This window comes from Trichechus manatus, unplaced genomic scaffold (assembly GCF_000243295.1).
Source record: "Trichechus manatus latirostris isolate Lorelei unplaced genomic scaffold, TriManLat1.0 scaffold00003, whole genome shotgun sequence".
Classification (NCBI taxonomy): domain Eukaryota; kingdom Metazoa; phylum Chordata; class Mammalia; order Sirenia; family Trichechidae; genus Trichechus; species Trichechus manatus.
In genome coordinates, this window is record NW_004443939.1 from 11,999,108 (window position 1) to 12,014,289 (window position 15,182).

The 15,182-nt window shown below is 39.8% G+C and overlaps 1 protein-coding gene across 2 annotated transcripts in view; it reads left to right on the forward strand.

Annotated features, from left to right (window-relative positions):
- Nucleotides 1-13,153, forward strand: part of DNAJC6 (DnaJ heat shock protein family (Hsp40) member C6) — a 148,772-nt gene extending 135,619 nt beyond the window's left edge. The window contains exons 15-19 of one of the 2 annotated variants that reach the window (XM_004369024.1): nt 323-442; nt 3,624-3,887; nt 6,257-6,399; nt 9,278-9,454; nt 10,636-13,153. In XM_004369024.1, the coding sequence (XP_004369081.1) occupies nt 323-442; nt 3,624-3,887; nt 6,257-6,399; nt 9,278-9,454; nt 10,636-10,737 (806 nt within the window). In that variant the 3' untranslated portion in view covers nt 10,738-13,153. The remainder of the gene's footprint in view (nt 1-322; nt 443-3,623; nt 3,888-6,256; nt 6,400-9,277; nt 9,455-10,635) is intronic. The other variant, XM_004369022.2, reaches the window with a different exon arrangement.
- The last annotated feature ends 2,029 nt before the right edge of the window (nt 13,154-15,182 follow it).

A 15,182-nucleotide genomic window follows, 5' to 3' on the forward strand; every position in this document is an offset into this window, starting at 1 on the left:
TGGCAGAGCCAGAATTCAGATCCAGGTCTGACTGCAAAGCCCATAGGAAGGCATGAAGTGAGGTAACATGAGAAGTAAACACGGGCTGTAGCAGCTCACAGGTATGGTCAGGAAACAGCAGGCGTCTTTTCCGTGCCCTGTCCTTGCTGCAGGCCATCATTCACCTAAGTCAGAGAAACGGGGGCTAGCAACTTCTTACACGTTTCTAAACCCTATCCTGGTTTATCCTAGAAACAAGGTGGGCAGTAGCTCTGGAATTCTGAATTTTAGAATTCATCCTCGAACAACTACCTCATTTTCAATGATCTTGTTTCCTTCTCAGGAAGTTTTGGAATGGGAAGCAAGTCAGCTGCCACCAGCCCAACAGGATCTTCACATGGCACTCCCATCCATCAGAATAAACCCCAGACTCTGGACCCTTTTGCTGACCTTGGGGCACTTGGTACAAACTTAGCAGGTTAAGATATAAATAACATTTACTTATGGCTACAAAGCTTCAGATCTAAATCTTTGGTGTTACAATGAGCTGGTATTATTACCTGGGACCTAAAATAGTGTGTATTCTTAAACTGCATTCTGAAACCTGAGATTGGTATAAAAACAAACAAAACAGACATCAAATATTGGGTTATAAATAACACTTATTAATCCACTTCTGAATGCCTAAGTTTGGACTAGTAACATGAATAAAGTTAGAGCCTTAAGGAGCATCTGACAACAGAGATTGGCTGCAGCAAAGGTAACATGTAGAGAACCAGTGAGAGAGGAGGCTGGTCAGATGGATTTGGTTTCTGAACAAGGGCTACAAGTCAGTTTTTGACTGCTAGGCAAGGGTTCTGAGAGTAAAAATTAAACTTCCAAATTATATACCTGCAATTCAGAAGAGACGAAAGACAGTGTCCTTCTCTTCAAGGTATTTTCACGTTAAACAGTTCTGATACAAACACCAAAACATTAGTCCCTCCCATAGATAATCGGATTTAACTGGTCTGGGATGTGGGTTGAGTATTTTTTGAAAAAAAAAAGCAAAACGCGTTTCCCTTGAATTGATACCAACTCATGGTGACCCCATGTGTTATAGAGTAGAACTGCTCTGTAGGGTTTTTTGGCTGTAATCTTTATGTAAGCAGATCACCCGGCCTTTCTTCTGCGGTGTCGTGGGTGGGTTCGAACAGCCAACCTTAAAGTTAGTAACTGAGGGCAAACTGTTTGCACCACCCAGGGATTTACAAAGTCCCCAGGCGATTCTAACACACAGCCAAGTTTGAGAACCACTGCTTTAGCTTTTAATGAGGATAGCAGTGGCCTCAGAGTTTGGCTACTGCTTTGTATTTCTCTCAGTTCTCTGCATTAACAATTAGAATTGCTTAACATGAGTGAAAGGGTAGACATAAGAAAGTTCTAGCATGCTGATGAGCCCCTTGAGAGCAAGGTCAGCGTCTGCCTTTTCACCACTGTATCTGCAGCGTGACATTTAGAAGATGCCCAATAGTGTTTCATAACAGAATGAATAAATAAAAAAAGTGTGGTGAGAATATGGAGTTAATTTTAGTCCTTTAGATTTTTTCCGTATTTACAAAAATTTTAAATAATAAGCATGTACATTAAAAAAAGATATTAAGCATTCTTAAAAAGATAAAATGAAACTCCAATACAGAATGAATACCCAGCGTTAGGTGTGTTGATGTGCGGTTGGCAGGAGGGCCCTGGGTCACATGAAGAGAGGCTTCATGCTCTGAGTTTCAGACTGAGAGGGGTCAATGCCAGGCATCAGAGTACAAGCCCCGTCATTACCTTGTCCTGTTTATTGAGCCCTTATGATGTAGCTTGGGAGAAAGGCCTGGTGATCTGCTTCTGAAAAATCAACAATTGAATACCCTACGAAGCACAGTTCTATTCTGACACACATGAGGTCACCATGAGTTGGAATCAACTTGACGGCAACTGGTTAACCAGTGGTTAACTGGTTATGGTGTACCAGGCATGTGCTGGGCACATGAACTTGCATTATTTTGTAATATTAGTGCCTCTTAATTCAGGGTTTGTGAAGCACTTTCATATGGCCATTGTGTCTTTACAGCAGACTGGTGATGTAGATATGTTTTTATTTCACAGATGAGGAAACTGAGGCTCAAAGAGGTGAAGTTTTTCACCCAGTTTCAGAAGAGCAAGGATTCTCTATAGCTTGTTTTCAGCTATATTCCTAGTGCTCAGCACAGTACCTGGCACATAGTACGTGCTCAGCAAGTCTGACTGAATGAATGTATGAACCAATGAATGGATGCATGCATGAATGAGTGATAGAGCTGAGACTCAAACTCAGATGGACTCCAAGCTGAGTGGCCATTGCACAACATTCCTAGTAGGGGAGAAAAGAGTAGTCCCAGGATCAGAATAGAGAGAAAATATATCTACAGAAGGAAGAGACAGTAAGGGAAGAGTTGCTGTTAAAAGGCATTTGGGGGGGATTAGAGATTAGGCAAATGAGAGGTAGTGCAGCAAATGAGCAGGAGATGTGGACTGGGGCTCTGTTATCAAGTCCTGGCTCCATTAACTAACTCTGTGGTCATTAGCATGTCAGTACACCTTCTGAGCCTTGACTTCCTCATCTTTAAAGTGGAGCCAAGAATACTCCATACCTCCTAGGGGTGTTGTGTAGATGGAAGGCAGTAATGTACACAAACACATTTAGTAAAGTCTAAGGAGCTATATAAATGTTAAGTTATTTTATCATTGCTACCTTGGGCTTGTTGCATGAAAAATCACCTCGTTGCCTGAAAGATCACCTCATTTCAGTTTCTTGTTTTACCTCTTTAAACACAAACCACAGCTGGTCTTCAGAATATTTTGGAAAGAGTCCAGTGTGTGTGCAGTGAGTGCTTAAAAGTTCGGAGATTATGAGATCAGGATTCTACTTAGATTCCTGGCACAAAATAATATCGTTTTTTTAAAGCTTGGATAAGATCCTTTGTCTTGATCAAAGTTGTCAGAGAGTATTGGCTGAGTTTGCTGTCTTGCAGTAAAATGCAAGAAGTGTGAAATTGAAACCTACTTGTGAAGTGTCAAAACATCTTTATTTACTCTTGAGAACTGACCATGCTTATACTTATAACAAACAGTGCTTAATCCTAATAATTAAAATTTTAGTAGCCTCTTAATGAATGAATTTATTCTGTTTTATTACCTGTCCTTGTCACTTGATTGTTTCACTCCAGTGAAGAAATAGAATCTGCTGAGAAAGTGGTGGGGAGGGAGGGAGGGATGGCACAGTGAGAAGGGTTAGGGAGGGCTCTCCTGGCTTGGAGTCAGACACCTGGATTCAAGTCTCAGTTCTGCCACTTGCGTCTACATATCCTTGAGAAAATCACTTAACTGCCCTGAGCTGCAGTTTGTTCATCTAAAAAAAAAAAAAAAAAATGGAGCTATTAATACATACCTAAGAATGTCTTTGTGGGGATTAAATGAAATAATATATGTGCCTGCGAATTGTTTAACTCTTAAGAATATTAATTATTCTATCAGTCAAGGCAATTTCCACTAAAGTCATTACAAACGATGTCTTGGGACACAGGAGTTCGAGGCCACTCAAGTAGTATGACCGCCTTTCTCTCTTTTTTCTGTAGGTAGTTCCTCGTTTGCCAGCAAACCCACCACACCAACTGGATTGGGTGGAGGATTTCCACCTCTTAGCTCACCACAGAAGGCATCTCCCCAGCCTATGGGTGGAGGGTGGCAGCAGGGTGGGGGCTACAGCTGGCAGCAGTCACAGCCCAAGCCACAGCCCAGCATGCCCCACTCGTCGCCACAGAACCGACCCAACTACAACGTGAGCTTCTCGGCCATGCCTGGGGGCCAGAATGAACGTGGGAAAGGATCAACTAATTTAGGTAAGGGTGATGGCATGGGGCTTGGCTATACGGTGGCCTTGTCTGTGTTGTTCTCCAGCCTGGGTGTGTATGCCTGAGGAAGGAGACAGAAAACAATTCTGGTAGTTTTTGAGGCATTCTTATAGTTGTAGAAACACAGTATGATCCCCAGTCCTAGTGCTGTGCCTGGAGTACCTTGGGTGTCCACTTTCCTAACACTTATCCCTTTTATAATTGCTAGCCCACCTGCCTGTTTCTCTCCACACTGAGACCAGATTCAGGGCAGGGAATGTCTTATTTACCACATTATCATTAGCACCTAGCATGGTGATTGGCACATAGTAGGCACTGGATGGATATTGAATGGATGTGAGTGGATGAATCTTGGGGCTGTTATTCCTTTAGAGAAGAGTTTGGAACTTTTCAAGACTGTGTTCAGATTTGCCCTTGGATCCTAATTAGATAGAGCAGTGTATGTGTCTTGGACATTTGGTCCTTCTTATGCTCTGGTTTGTGGATGTTCCTGAGATCAGCAGAACACCTCTGATGAGTTTTTCCTCTCTTCTGAGAGCCAAGTTAAAGAGCACAAAGTTGGCCAACAGCCAGGGCTAGCGAACGTTCTGGATGAGATTCTTAACAAAGGGTAGAAAGAAATATGTTTTGTATAGCAAAGATGGTTAATTTTGACTTTGTTAAAAGCCCTATTGTGATGCATTTTATATTTCAGTTGATTTGACCATCCCCTAGAAAGAAGTGAGGCAGGAGCAGCCTTTCTCTCTATGGAAGATGGAAAAGGCAGTTCTACTCTTCCTAGTAGCAGTAGCTACTATCTGTTGAGTGTTTGCTATGTGCCAGGTGCTGTTGTAAGCACTTTTCATGTAGTATTTCATATAATATTCAAAACAACCCTAGGCTGTAGGTGAGGAATCTGTGGTACAGAATGATAAAGTAATTTCCTAAGTTCTTAAAGCTCGTAATTGACAGAACAGGATTTGATCCTAGGCAGTTTGATTCAAGGAGCCCTGTTCTTTGTCTTTTTAAAATTTGTTGTAAAAATATACATATAATACAACATTTGCCAATTCAACACTTTTCAGTTGTACAACTTAGTAATACCAGTTACATTATTCTTGTTGGGCAACCATTCATTACCCTTAATTGATACCAAATTTCCCGATGCCATAAACAGAAACTCACTGCTTCCCAAACATGGGCTCCCCTCTCAGGACCCTTGCTCTTAACCACCATGCTCTACTGGCCTTCTCACAGTACTAACGTGATAGGAATTCTTTTGTTGGTAACATGTAATATCACATATATTCTTTGGTTAGCAAGAGATATTCCTTGCACAATTCCATACAGTCATTCATGTGCTTCCTCTCCATTTCTCTTTCTGGTAGATGTGGGATGAGTACCTTCAATCAGCAGATATTCACAGAGCATCTTCAGAATAGAAAGCATTGGAGATGCAGCAGTGAACAAGACAAACAAAATCCCTAGTCTTGTAGTACTTAGATTTTAATGTGTGCCTGTGCGAGTGTGTGTTCAGCAAGGCGTACAGTTTAGAGATGGGAAGTGGATTTCAACTCATATTCCAACTTTGGTTGATCGGCGTTGGTTGCATAGAATGCTGTGTTTTTGTTCTGTTTTGCTTTAATTTAACAAACATTTAAATAACCAGGCACCGTTCTAAACACTTTAAAACGTTAACTCATTATTTCTCACAACAACTCTATGGGGTAGATAATATTGTTAACATCATCCCCATTTTACAGATAAGGAAATAGAGGCATGGAGATGATAAGTAACTTCCCCAAAGTCCCATCACTAATAAATGGCAGAGCTAGAATTCTCACCCAGGGAGTCTGGCTCCAGGGTCTGTGCTCTTTGCCACCATGCTAGGCGGCCTCTCCAAACAGATTGAGAAAGATTGTGAGGCTGCAATGAGACTAAAATTATCAGCTGAGTGTGAGGAGTGGTGGCATGTGTATCCAGTATTTGCCACCTCTTGATTTCAAGTACAAAACACAGGCCTAGTCCCATCACTGCTACTAACTAGTTGTATGACCTGGGGAAATCATGCGTATCCTCATCTACAAAAGGTGATAGAGTGGAAAGGGAACTAGAGTTAGTCTAAACATCTAGCCCTAAATTCTAGTGTTGCCATGGACATGTTATATGAGTCTGGACTGGTCTCTTAAATTCTTCAGGCTTAATTTCCTTATCTGTAAAATGGGTGTAACAGTTTCTTACCCTACTCACAGTGTAAGTGTGAGGATTAAGGGGCTTAATGCACACGAAGGCAACTTAAAAACCCTAAGTGCTTTGAGATAATACAATATTATGTTTAAAAGTAAAGCTTATAATGATTTTCAAAAATCATATTGCAGATGGGAAACAGAAAGCAGCTGATTTTGAAGACCTGCTCTCTGGTCAAGGCTTCAATGCACACAAAGACAAAAAGGGGCCTCGAACAATAGCTGAGATGAGAAAGGAGGAAATGGCTAAGGAAATGGATCCTGAGAAATTAAAGGTGAGTCAGCCCCTTGCCCGGTGTCATTATCCTGTATCACAAGGTCATGTGTGTGAAGCCATCAGCATGGAAGCTAACCTGTAGAAGGCACTGTGGTAGATTTTTTGGCAACCACTGTGTTTCAGTTGGTTCCCAGAGCTGTGATCTGAGTACAGCCTTACCCTTTAATAGCAAAGCAGCTTTGCACAGGGTTGCATATGCTTTTTAACCTCTTTCATAAAATACATTTTATACTGTGGTATGGTAACATAGATTTCCTTTGTTTAAATGTTCAAATGGGCGATAACACTCTTTAAGAGGTGATTTTGTTATTCATATGGTGTTCAGATTCTAAAGATAGCTAATGAGAATTTGGTAGTAAGAAGGATGCGTTATTTATGCCCTCTCTTTCTGCCTTAAGAGCTTTATATCAAACCAGATTGGCTGAAGCCCACAGTGTTTTTTCTTTGTTGATAGAGAAATATTTATATACCTGGGAATCACCAACTCATGTGATGCCCCATCTGCTGCTGTGGGGAAGTGGAGGCAGGGGAGGCTAAGGGAGGTATGGATCCGGGCTTCTCTAGTGCCATTCTTTACTTTCTACCGGAGAACTTCCACTTTTCTTTTTTTTCATTCTAGAAGTCTAGGTAACATTTCATTTGGAAAAAAAAAATATTTCTCATCATTTGCAAACCCATGAGTTTAACCCTTTTACTTCATAGATGAGTAGTAGATGGCTGCTACTCCATAAATGAGGATGTTGTGTGGCGAGGTGGACACGGGTTAGCTCGGAAAGAGAAGGGCAGTTCTGTTGGTGAACAGTGTGAGTTTGTAAAGATCCAGAGAGTTAGTATGCTCTTCACAGATGGAGGTTGGTCCCCATGTGATGAAATACTAAATATGCTGGCACTATAACAAACTGGAAGATTGAGGGTCTGTTACTGCATTAAAGCAGCTCCAAAACCAGGACTAGCAAAGCATTCAATCTTACACATTGTGAAAAATATATAAATCTAAACATATATATATAAACCCATTGCTGTCAAGTAGATTCTGACTGATAGCGACTCTATAGGACAGAGTAGAACTGCCCCATAGGGTTTGCAAGGAGCAGCTGGTGGGTTCGAACTGCTGACCTTTTGGTTAGCAGCCGAGCTCTTAACCACCGTGCCACCAGGGCTCCAAATATATATATAATATAAATGTAAAGAGTATATTTTTAAAAAACTATTGTTTTTCTACATAATTTTTAGAGAGATTCAAACATCTGTTGTAGATGCCTAGACTCTTTGGTGTTTTTTTGAGTACTGTGGCAGATCCTTTGTTTACATTTTGCTTTTCATGTCACACAACATCACAGAGGCTTTCTATTCCCTCCTAAAACTTCCCTTTCCATTTCTATAAACTTTGCTGCTTAAAGACATTCCTTAGGTAAACTCTAACAGTTTGGCAGTTCTTTTCTATAAAAGAGAGTTGTTTGTTTCTTTTAAACCGTGCTTGATTATCTAACAGGTAAAGATATTTATTTTATACAGGAGAGTAGCCATCATTAACCATTTCTAAACCATTCGTTCAATGACAGCTACTCATTTAACTACTGTTATGTGCTAGGTGCTGATTCATTGTTGATAACACTTCAGTCACCTCATTTGTTCAAACTATGAGTGTTTATATTTTGAATGTTTTCGTTGTCTTGTGCCATTGAGTCAATTCTGACTCATGGTGACCCCATGTAAGAGTAGAGCTACTTCATAGGGTTTTTCTTGGCTGTTATCTTAACAGAAGCAGATTGCCAAGGCTTTTTTTCCGTGGAGCCACTGGATGGGTTTGAGCCACCAACCTTTGGGTTACCAGCTGAGTGCAAACGCTTTGGGCCACCCACGGACCTATGAACAACTTTAATGGATTAATGCATTTAACAAATATTTTTAGCCCGACTCTGTGCCGGGCATGTTATTTGGTTCCTGAGATACAGTGATATATAAGAAACAGTACCTTTCCTCAAGAAGCTCTGCCTAATGGCAGGGCAAGACAAATACACAGACAATTGCAATAAAATGTAGCATATATTATGATAGAAACATGTATAAGGTAGAGTAACCCAGAGAAATACATTTTTTTTCAAGAAATAGTCATTGAGTATGTCTGTATACTGGACACTCTACTGCCCATGGCCATTGAGTCCATTCCAGCTTCTAGCAACCCTATAGGACAGAGTGGAACTGCCCCACGGGATTTTCGAGGAGAGGCTGGTGGATTTGAACTGCCAATCTTTTGGTTAGCAGCCCACGCTTTTAACCACTGCACCACCAGGGCTCCATTACATAGGGGCATATAGCAGGGAACAAAACTGATATGGTGTGTGCCCTCATGGAATTTGTACTTTAGGAGGGAGTAATTGACTCTGGGAAAAGCCCTGGTGGCTCAGTGGTTAAGTACTTGGCTGCTAATCCAAAGGTCAGCAGTTTGAACCCACCAGCTGCTCCCGGGGAGAAAGATGTGGCAATCTGTTCTTGTAAAGATTACAGCCTTGGAAACCTTATGGGGCAGTTCTACTCTGTCTTAGAGGGTTGCTATGGGTTGGAATCAACTTGATGGTAATGGGTTTGGTTTTGGTTAATTAACTCTGGGGGTTAGGGAGGAGGAAATTCAAACTGTCAAAGGCTAAACGTATGAAATTCTTGAGCAAGGATTTGAAGGATTATGGTGAATTAACCAGATCAGCAAGGCAGAAGGTGGAAGGTGGAAAAGCATTCCAAGTAGCGGGAACAGCTTAAAGCATATAGGAAGCCCAAGTACTTTGATGTCACTGGCGCAGGAGGACTCTCCAGAGTCCCAATGGAGAGCTTCTGGACTAGAAAGCATTTGAATTTCTTAATTCCCCCTGCACTTACAGATTCTGGAATGGATTGAAGGCAAAGAAAGAAACATCAGAGCGCTTCTCTCCACAATGCACACCGTGCTGTGGGCTGGGGAGACCAAGTGGAAGCCAGTTGGCATGGCAGACCTGGTAACACCAGAGCAGGTGAAGAAGGTATACAGGAAGGCTGTCCTGGTGGTGCACCCGGATAAAGTAAGTATAGCCTGGTGTTTTGTATCATTTGTCCTGTCTTCATTTCATTCTCTTATGAACATCATACTTGCAGTATGCTTGTGATCTATGCCATTTAATTAATATAAAAATCCATGAGGTAAAATTGGATATTGAAACAAATAGTTATACTTCATGAAGTGGGTGAAAATAAATCAAACTCCATATTACAAATAACAGAATGGGAGCTTTACTTAGAAAGGTGTTAGATTCACCAGTGACTAAATTTTTAGGGCTCAAATGTAAATTGTGTCCTAACCTCTTATAGTAGTAAGGATAAGCTAAGATCTAGACAGAAGAAAGCTTTTTTGCTTGTAGCCAGGACTGTAGTAAAAGAGGCTTAGAATGTATTTGTCAAAACTAGAGAAAATCAACAGAATATTCAAAATGGAATAAATTAATTGCTATGCTAATTATGCCAGTTTATGTTTTCATTGAACTATGTACAAATACAAGTGATGTATATTGTCAGAAACTTCAAATACCTTATGGCCGAGTTGAAAAACTATGAAAGCTCAAACTATGCATAATACGTAGAAACATCCCAGACAGAAGTGAGTCATCTTGCTGTCATATGGACTATACCCATTATATGACATGAGGCTATGATTGAAGTGCCCCTTGGGAACACATGCTTAAATTTGATTTTCATCTTTTTTATTTTTTTACTTTTTGTGACTAGTCTGAATAGAGGAATTAATGAGAAACAACTTTACTGCTTGAGTTTTGATGAATCAAAAGAGAAAAAGGAATGGGAGCCCAGAAAAATCCACAAACTATTACGGGTCTCAAAGAACTTACTTTTTTTAGAAATGGGAAAAATGGGAGTTTAGAAATACAGATAATCAATTGGAGATAGGCTGCCAGGAACCTTTGTCACGTTGCTAGATACTTCCGGAGAATGAAGATGCATCTTTCGCTACCCATGAGTTCTCTGTTATGCATTCATCAACTTATTATCACCACCATGTGTGAATTTCTAGTGGGAGGGTGTCCTGGGGATGTCATAGTAATTAAGGCCACATAGACTAAACTGTGAAAAGAGGAATGGCCTAATTAAAAAAAAAAATTCAATTACTCAGAGCTCATACATTAGCAGTAAAAACTTTAATATAAATAAATTTTGGTCTGTGGTGTCTAATGTGTTTTTGTTCTTTCTGTAGGCTACTGGGCAACCCTACGAACAGTATGCAAAGATGATTTTCATGGAACTGAATGATGCCTGGTCTGAATTTGAAAATCAGGGCCAGAAGCCCTTGTATTAACCAGTGAGCTTCCCCATCTCTGCTGCAGACCTGTGCTAATGCTTAGTGTGTGTCACAATTCTGAGGTGTTCACAGATGAACCAAAAATTCCAGTAACACGTTTCCCATACTAAACTTTTAAATTATTCGTGAATTAATTCCTCAGTGATAAGGAATGTGGATGTTTGGTTTCTCGAAGTCCCCAGCATAAAATGTCCAAAGCATGAGAGGAATTTTAGTCAGATGGCCTTGCAGAGTTACAACATTCCAGCCTGCCCTTGGGGAGCCTACTCAGCATTTTGCCCCGGAAAAGTGGAAATAGAGGCCACAAAAGGCACAACACCCATCTCATTGAGAATAGGAGTAAATGAGCAAAACTTAAGATAATAGAATTATATGATGGTTTTAAATAATGGTTTTTAGATTTTCTGGAAAAGATGTAATTTGAGCAACGGTTTTACATAGACTTGAGGAACACAACCAGCAAGTTTTTCTGTTTTGTTTGTTTGTTTTAATGGAAATTTACTATGGCCTTTAGCATACTGTACACTTCTTTTGGTCAAGAGGACTAACAAATGTAAAAGAGCCTGAATTGTGGGAAGTGATTATACTACAATCCATTGAGTACCACTGTCTGTTCCTGGGTAAATGAAAAATTAGTGAACATGCTGGCTAAAGAAAATAGGGACTGTGAGGATGTCAGAACCTTTATTCCTGGTCAAGGGGTTGGGCTACTACCTTCCATTCCCTTCAGAAGACTGTGGTCGATTAAAGAAAAAAAATCTTAAATAGCATAACAACTCTAAACTCGACTTGAAAGAAACTTCTAATTTTGCCATCAGGCTTGATGCTCTGCTTTTGCTTAGCCAAGAATGTTCTTAGCTGGAAACAGATTGTGAAGCAGTTTGGCCTGTTCACAGTTTATCAGGACTGACGTCCAGTGTGGACTCAGTATTCTCTGGGCTTATGAGTGGTTGTGGTAAGAGAATAGAAGAAGACAACGCTGAACACCTGGCCCGAGAAATGCACAGATGCAGTGAGAGCTGTGCTCTCACCATCAGACCGACTCAGATGTCTTATCAGTATTTTGCTTTGAGGAACCAGGCTCCACACCCCCACCCCACCTGGAGAATCTGGACCACTTGGATCAATACAATGGAGTATATTATTTTAAAAGTAGCTGGAGGTCCAAAGGAACAACATTCACACAGGGGCATCTGTGGAAACAAAACAAGAATGAAACCTTTCCAGACCTCAGACCAGCTGGATTTCAGTTCAGTGTTTGGGCTGTTTCTCATTCTGAGTGCTAAGCAGTTTGTATCCTGTGACTCTAGTACATCAGTTTTGGGGTACACATATACCGTGTGCATATTATACATATGCAAAGCAAATGGGCAAAAAGATTTCCATGCTAATCTTAAAGGTTTGTACTCAATATTGTGAAAAGCTTTCAAAAATTGTTTTTAAATGACAATCATTTTTTGTTTCTATTTTAATTTTCTTGCAGCAAACTATACCAGAAAAGCAGCATGTCAAAAATTATTTATGTTCTACATAGACTCTTTTTTTTTTTGTTATAAAGGTTTGTTATTTATTTTATCTTTAACTGACAATGTGAAACTCACAGAAAATGTTCTCTTAAAATACATACAACTGTAAACTGTTCAAGATAACCATAACTAGATATTATTTATTAATGTATTATGATGTAATGTTTGATCCAGTATGTGCTTGTCTTATTTAAAATCGGAATGTGAGACATGTTGCTGTGACCTGTGTTTTTTTCTTTCTCATTCACATTTGTAGATATTGTGTGACCTACAGTATATAACGATAATAATTAAAAGGATATTATGTGGATGTCACGTACATTTTGAAATGATAGACCTATATTAGCTTTGTATCACATTTGGATAATTCATCAAAGTTCACAGTTTAAAACATCATCAAATTAATGCTGTGTAATTAGCAATGAGAAAGAATCTTACCTAACTTAAATTTGGGGATTTTTCCACATATCTCTTTTCCAGATACATTATAATTCTGGATCCCTATTTATCTCAAAACTCGTAACATATGCAGACCAACAGGTTTTTGCATTTCTTTTAAATATCTGGTTGTGACAGAGCTTGTTGTTGGTCAGATTCGCTGTTTCATTCATATTTATTGTAATATATTTTTTGTTTTATAAATATGTTACACACAACAAAACGTGATTGGTCTAAAATATTTGTAATGTATATTAAAAGGCTCAAAAATATTTGTAGAAACTTAAATTATTTTCATACTTGTGGGACTATGATAAGAAGCTTGAATTACAGTTTCCAATGTGATTCACTTTTCAGGCAAGTTATGGGGAAAGGATATGAAAAACATATAATACATTTGCATGGAAATGTAATCTGACAGGATTTCTGGATTTATACTGTAAACACCCGTATTCCCCCTGCCCACATACACATGCACACTTTGGTGATCTTGAATATTGTGTTTCAAAAAGAATCAGCATAGAAATCCTGGCCTCCTATCTAGAATGTGGATGGATTTTTCAAAGCGCATTTGTATGCTGAGGCAAAGGGATTGATTCTGGGAGCATGGGACCTTGTCTTAGAAACAAAGTTTCAGATATTTTAGTTCTTTAAGGAAAGAAGCAGTATGTTTATTTGGGAAGAAATGTGGCAAAACAAAAGCATTTGAGCCATCACTGTACTGTCTACATCTGAAAAAATGCTCAAGTTGGATCCTCATGCCATCTTGAAACACCATTGTGTCAGGAATGGAAGGAACAAAAATTGAACTCCATAAACATCACAGCAACATGACAGTTTCTCTGCTGGAAACACCTGCAGGGAAGATAGATCAAGTAAACAGGTTTTGATTGTGCTAAAGAAACCACGGTTCTTGAGCAAAGTGGTACAGAGTTGGTTTGAGATCAAAAGAACCAGGTTTGAATCCTTGTTTCACCGCTTATGGACTGTCATACTGGACAAGTTTCTTAGATTTCTTGAGTCTCCATCCTAAAACAAAAAACCAAACCTGTTGCCATCGAGTCAATTCAGACTCACAGCGACCTTATAAGACGAGGAAAACTGCCCCATAGAGTTTCCAAGGAGCACCTGGTGAATTTGAACTGCCGACCTTTTTGTTAGGAGCCATAGCTCTTAACCACTACACCACCAGGGTTTCCAGTGACCCTATAGCATCTGTAAAATAGAGATAACCCTAACAACCGTACAGTGGAGGAATTAGGGACTGTGTATGTACACTGCCTGTTACCAAGTAAGTACCCACTAAGTAGTAACTATTACACTGTCTACTGGGAGAAGATAAGACAGTGTATCACTGCAGGTCAGTGCTGGGGCTGGAATTATATTGAAACCTCAGATTGTGGGGAGTGGATAACATCAGTAGGAAAAGGCAACCAAAAGTCACTTGTGCCGTGGCCCGTATTCCTGTCTCCTTGGGCTGACAGATCTACCTGTATAGAATGGCAAAGACACATTGGAGGTTGTTAAAGAGGATGCCTGTGTAAAAAGAAGCAGTGGTTAGGAAGGAAAACTAACATTTATTGATTTCAATCGTGTCGTGTCATACTTGCATTTAGCTTATGCACTGACTGCAGAGTCTACCCAGTGACAGATGTGATACTACTACCATCTATTTCACATCTATATATATTCAACTGCACTGCCCTAGGTGCTATTATATATATTAATTTTTCTCATTTAAAATTAAAAAAATTCTGAGAGAGATTTTGTAAATCCTACCTCAGGAAACTGAAGCATGAAGATGTTTACCCAGAACTGAGGTCTGAGTCTAGATCTTTTCCATAGGGTAGATCCTGTATATGTACTTATTGGATAATTCAACCAATAACTTTGTGTATACTTTATGCAGTATACTAATATGTATGGGGATATTAAATCAATGAATGGGGTTAGCTGTAAGACTACAACAGTTCCTGCCTTCTTGGTGCATAAGATATACTGTGGAGAATAGTACAAGTGCTGAAAGAATTTTAGAGTTGAGCAGTCCGGGACTTGATCCCAACTTCCCAGCTCACTGGTAATTACTGTCTGAGTCTTAGTTTGCTCATCTTAAGATGGAAATACAGTAAGTCCTGGGTTACAAGAACATCTGATTTACAGACAACTTGTACTTGCCCTTTAATGTTATGTAAATTTGCCCTCACTGTGAAACAACTGAACCAACCCCTACTCAAAACAAATTCTTCATTACAGTCACCTTCACTCGCTGCAGGTACACCTTTTAAATCATTGAAAAGGCTTCGAGCGTTTTCTTGCACTATCCAAAAGTAAAACCCATTGCCACCTCATAGCCACCCTATAGAACAGAATAGAACTGCCCCACAGGGTTTCCAAGGCTGTAAATCTTTACAGAAGCAGACTACCACATCTTTCTCCTGAGAAGCGGCTGGTGGGTTCAAACCGCCAACCTTTCAACCT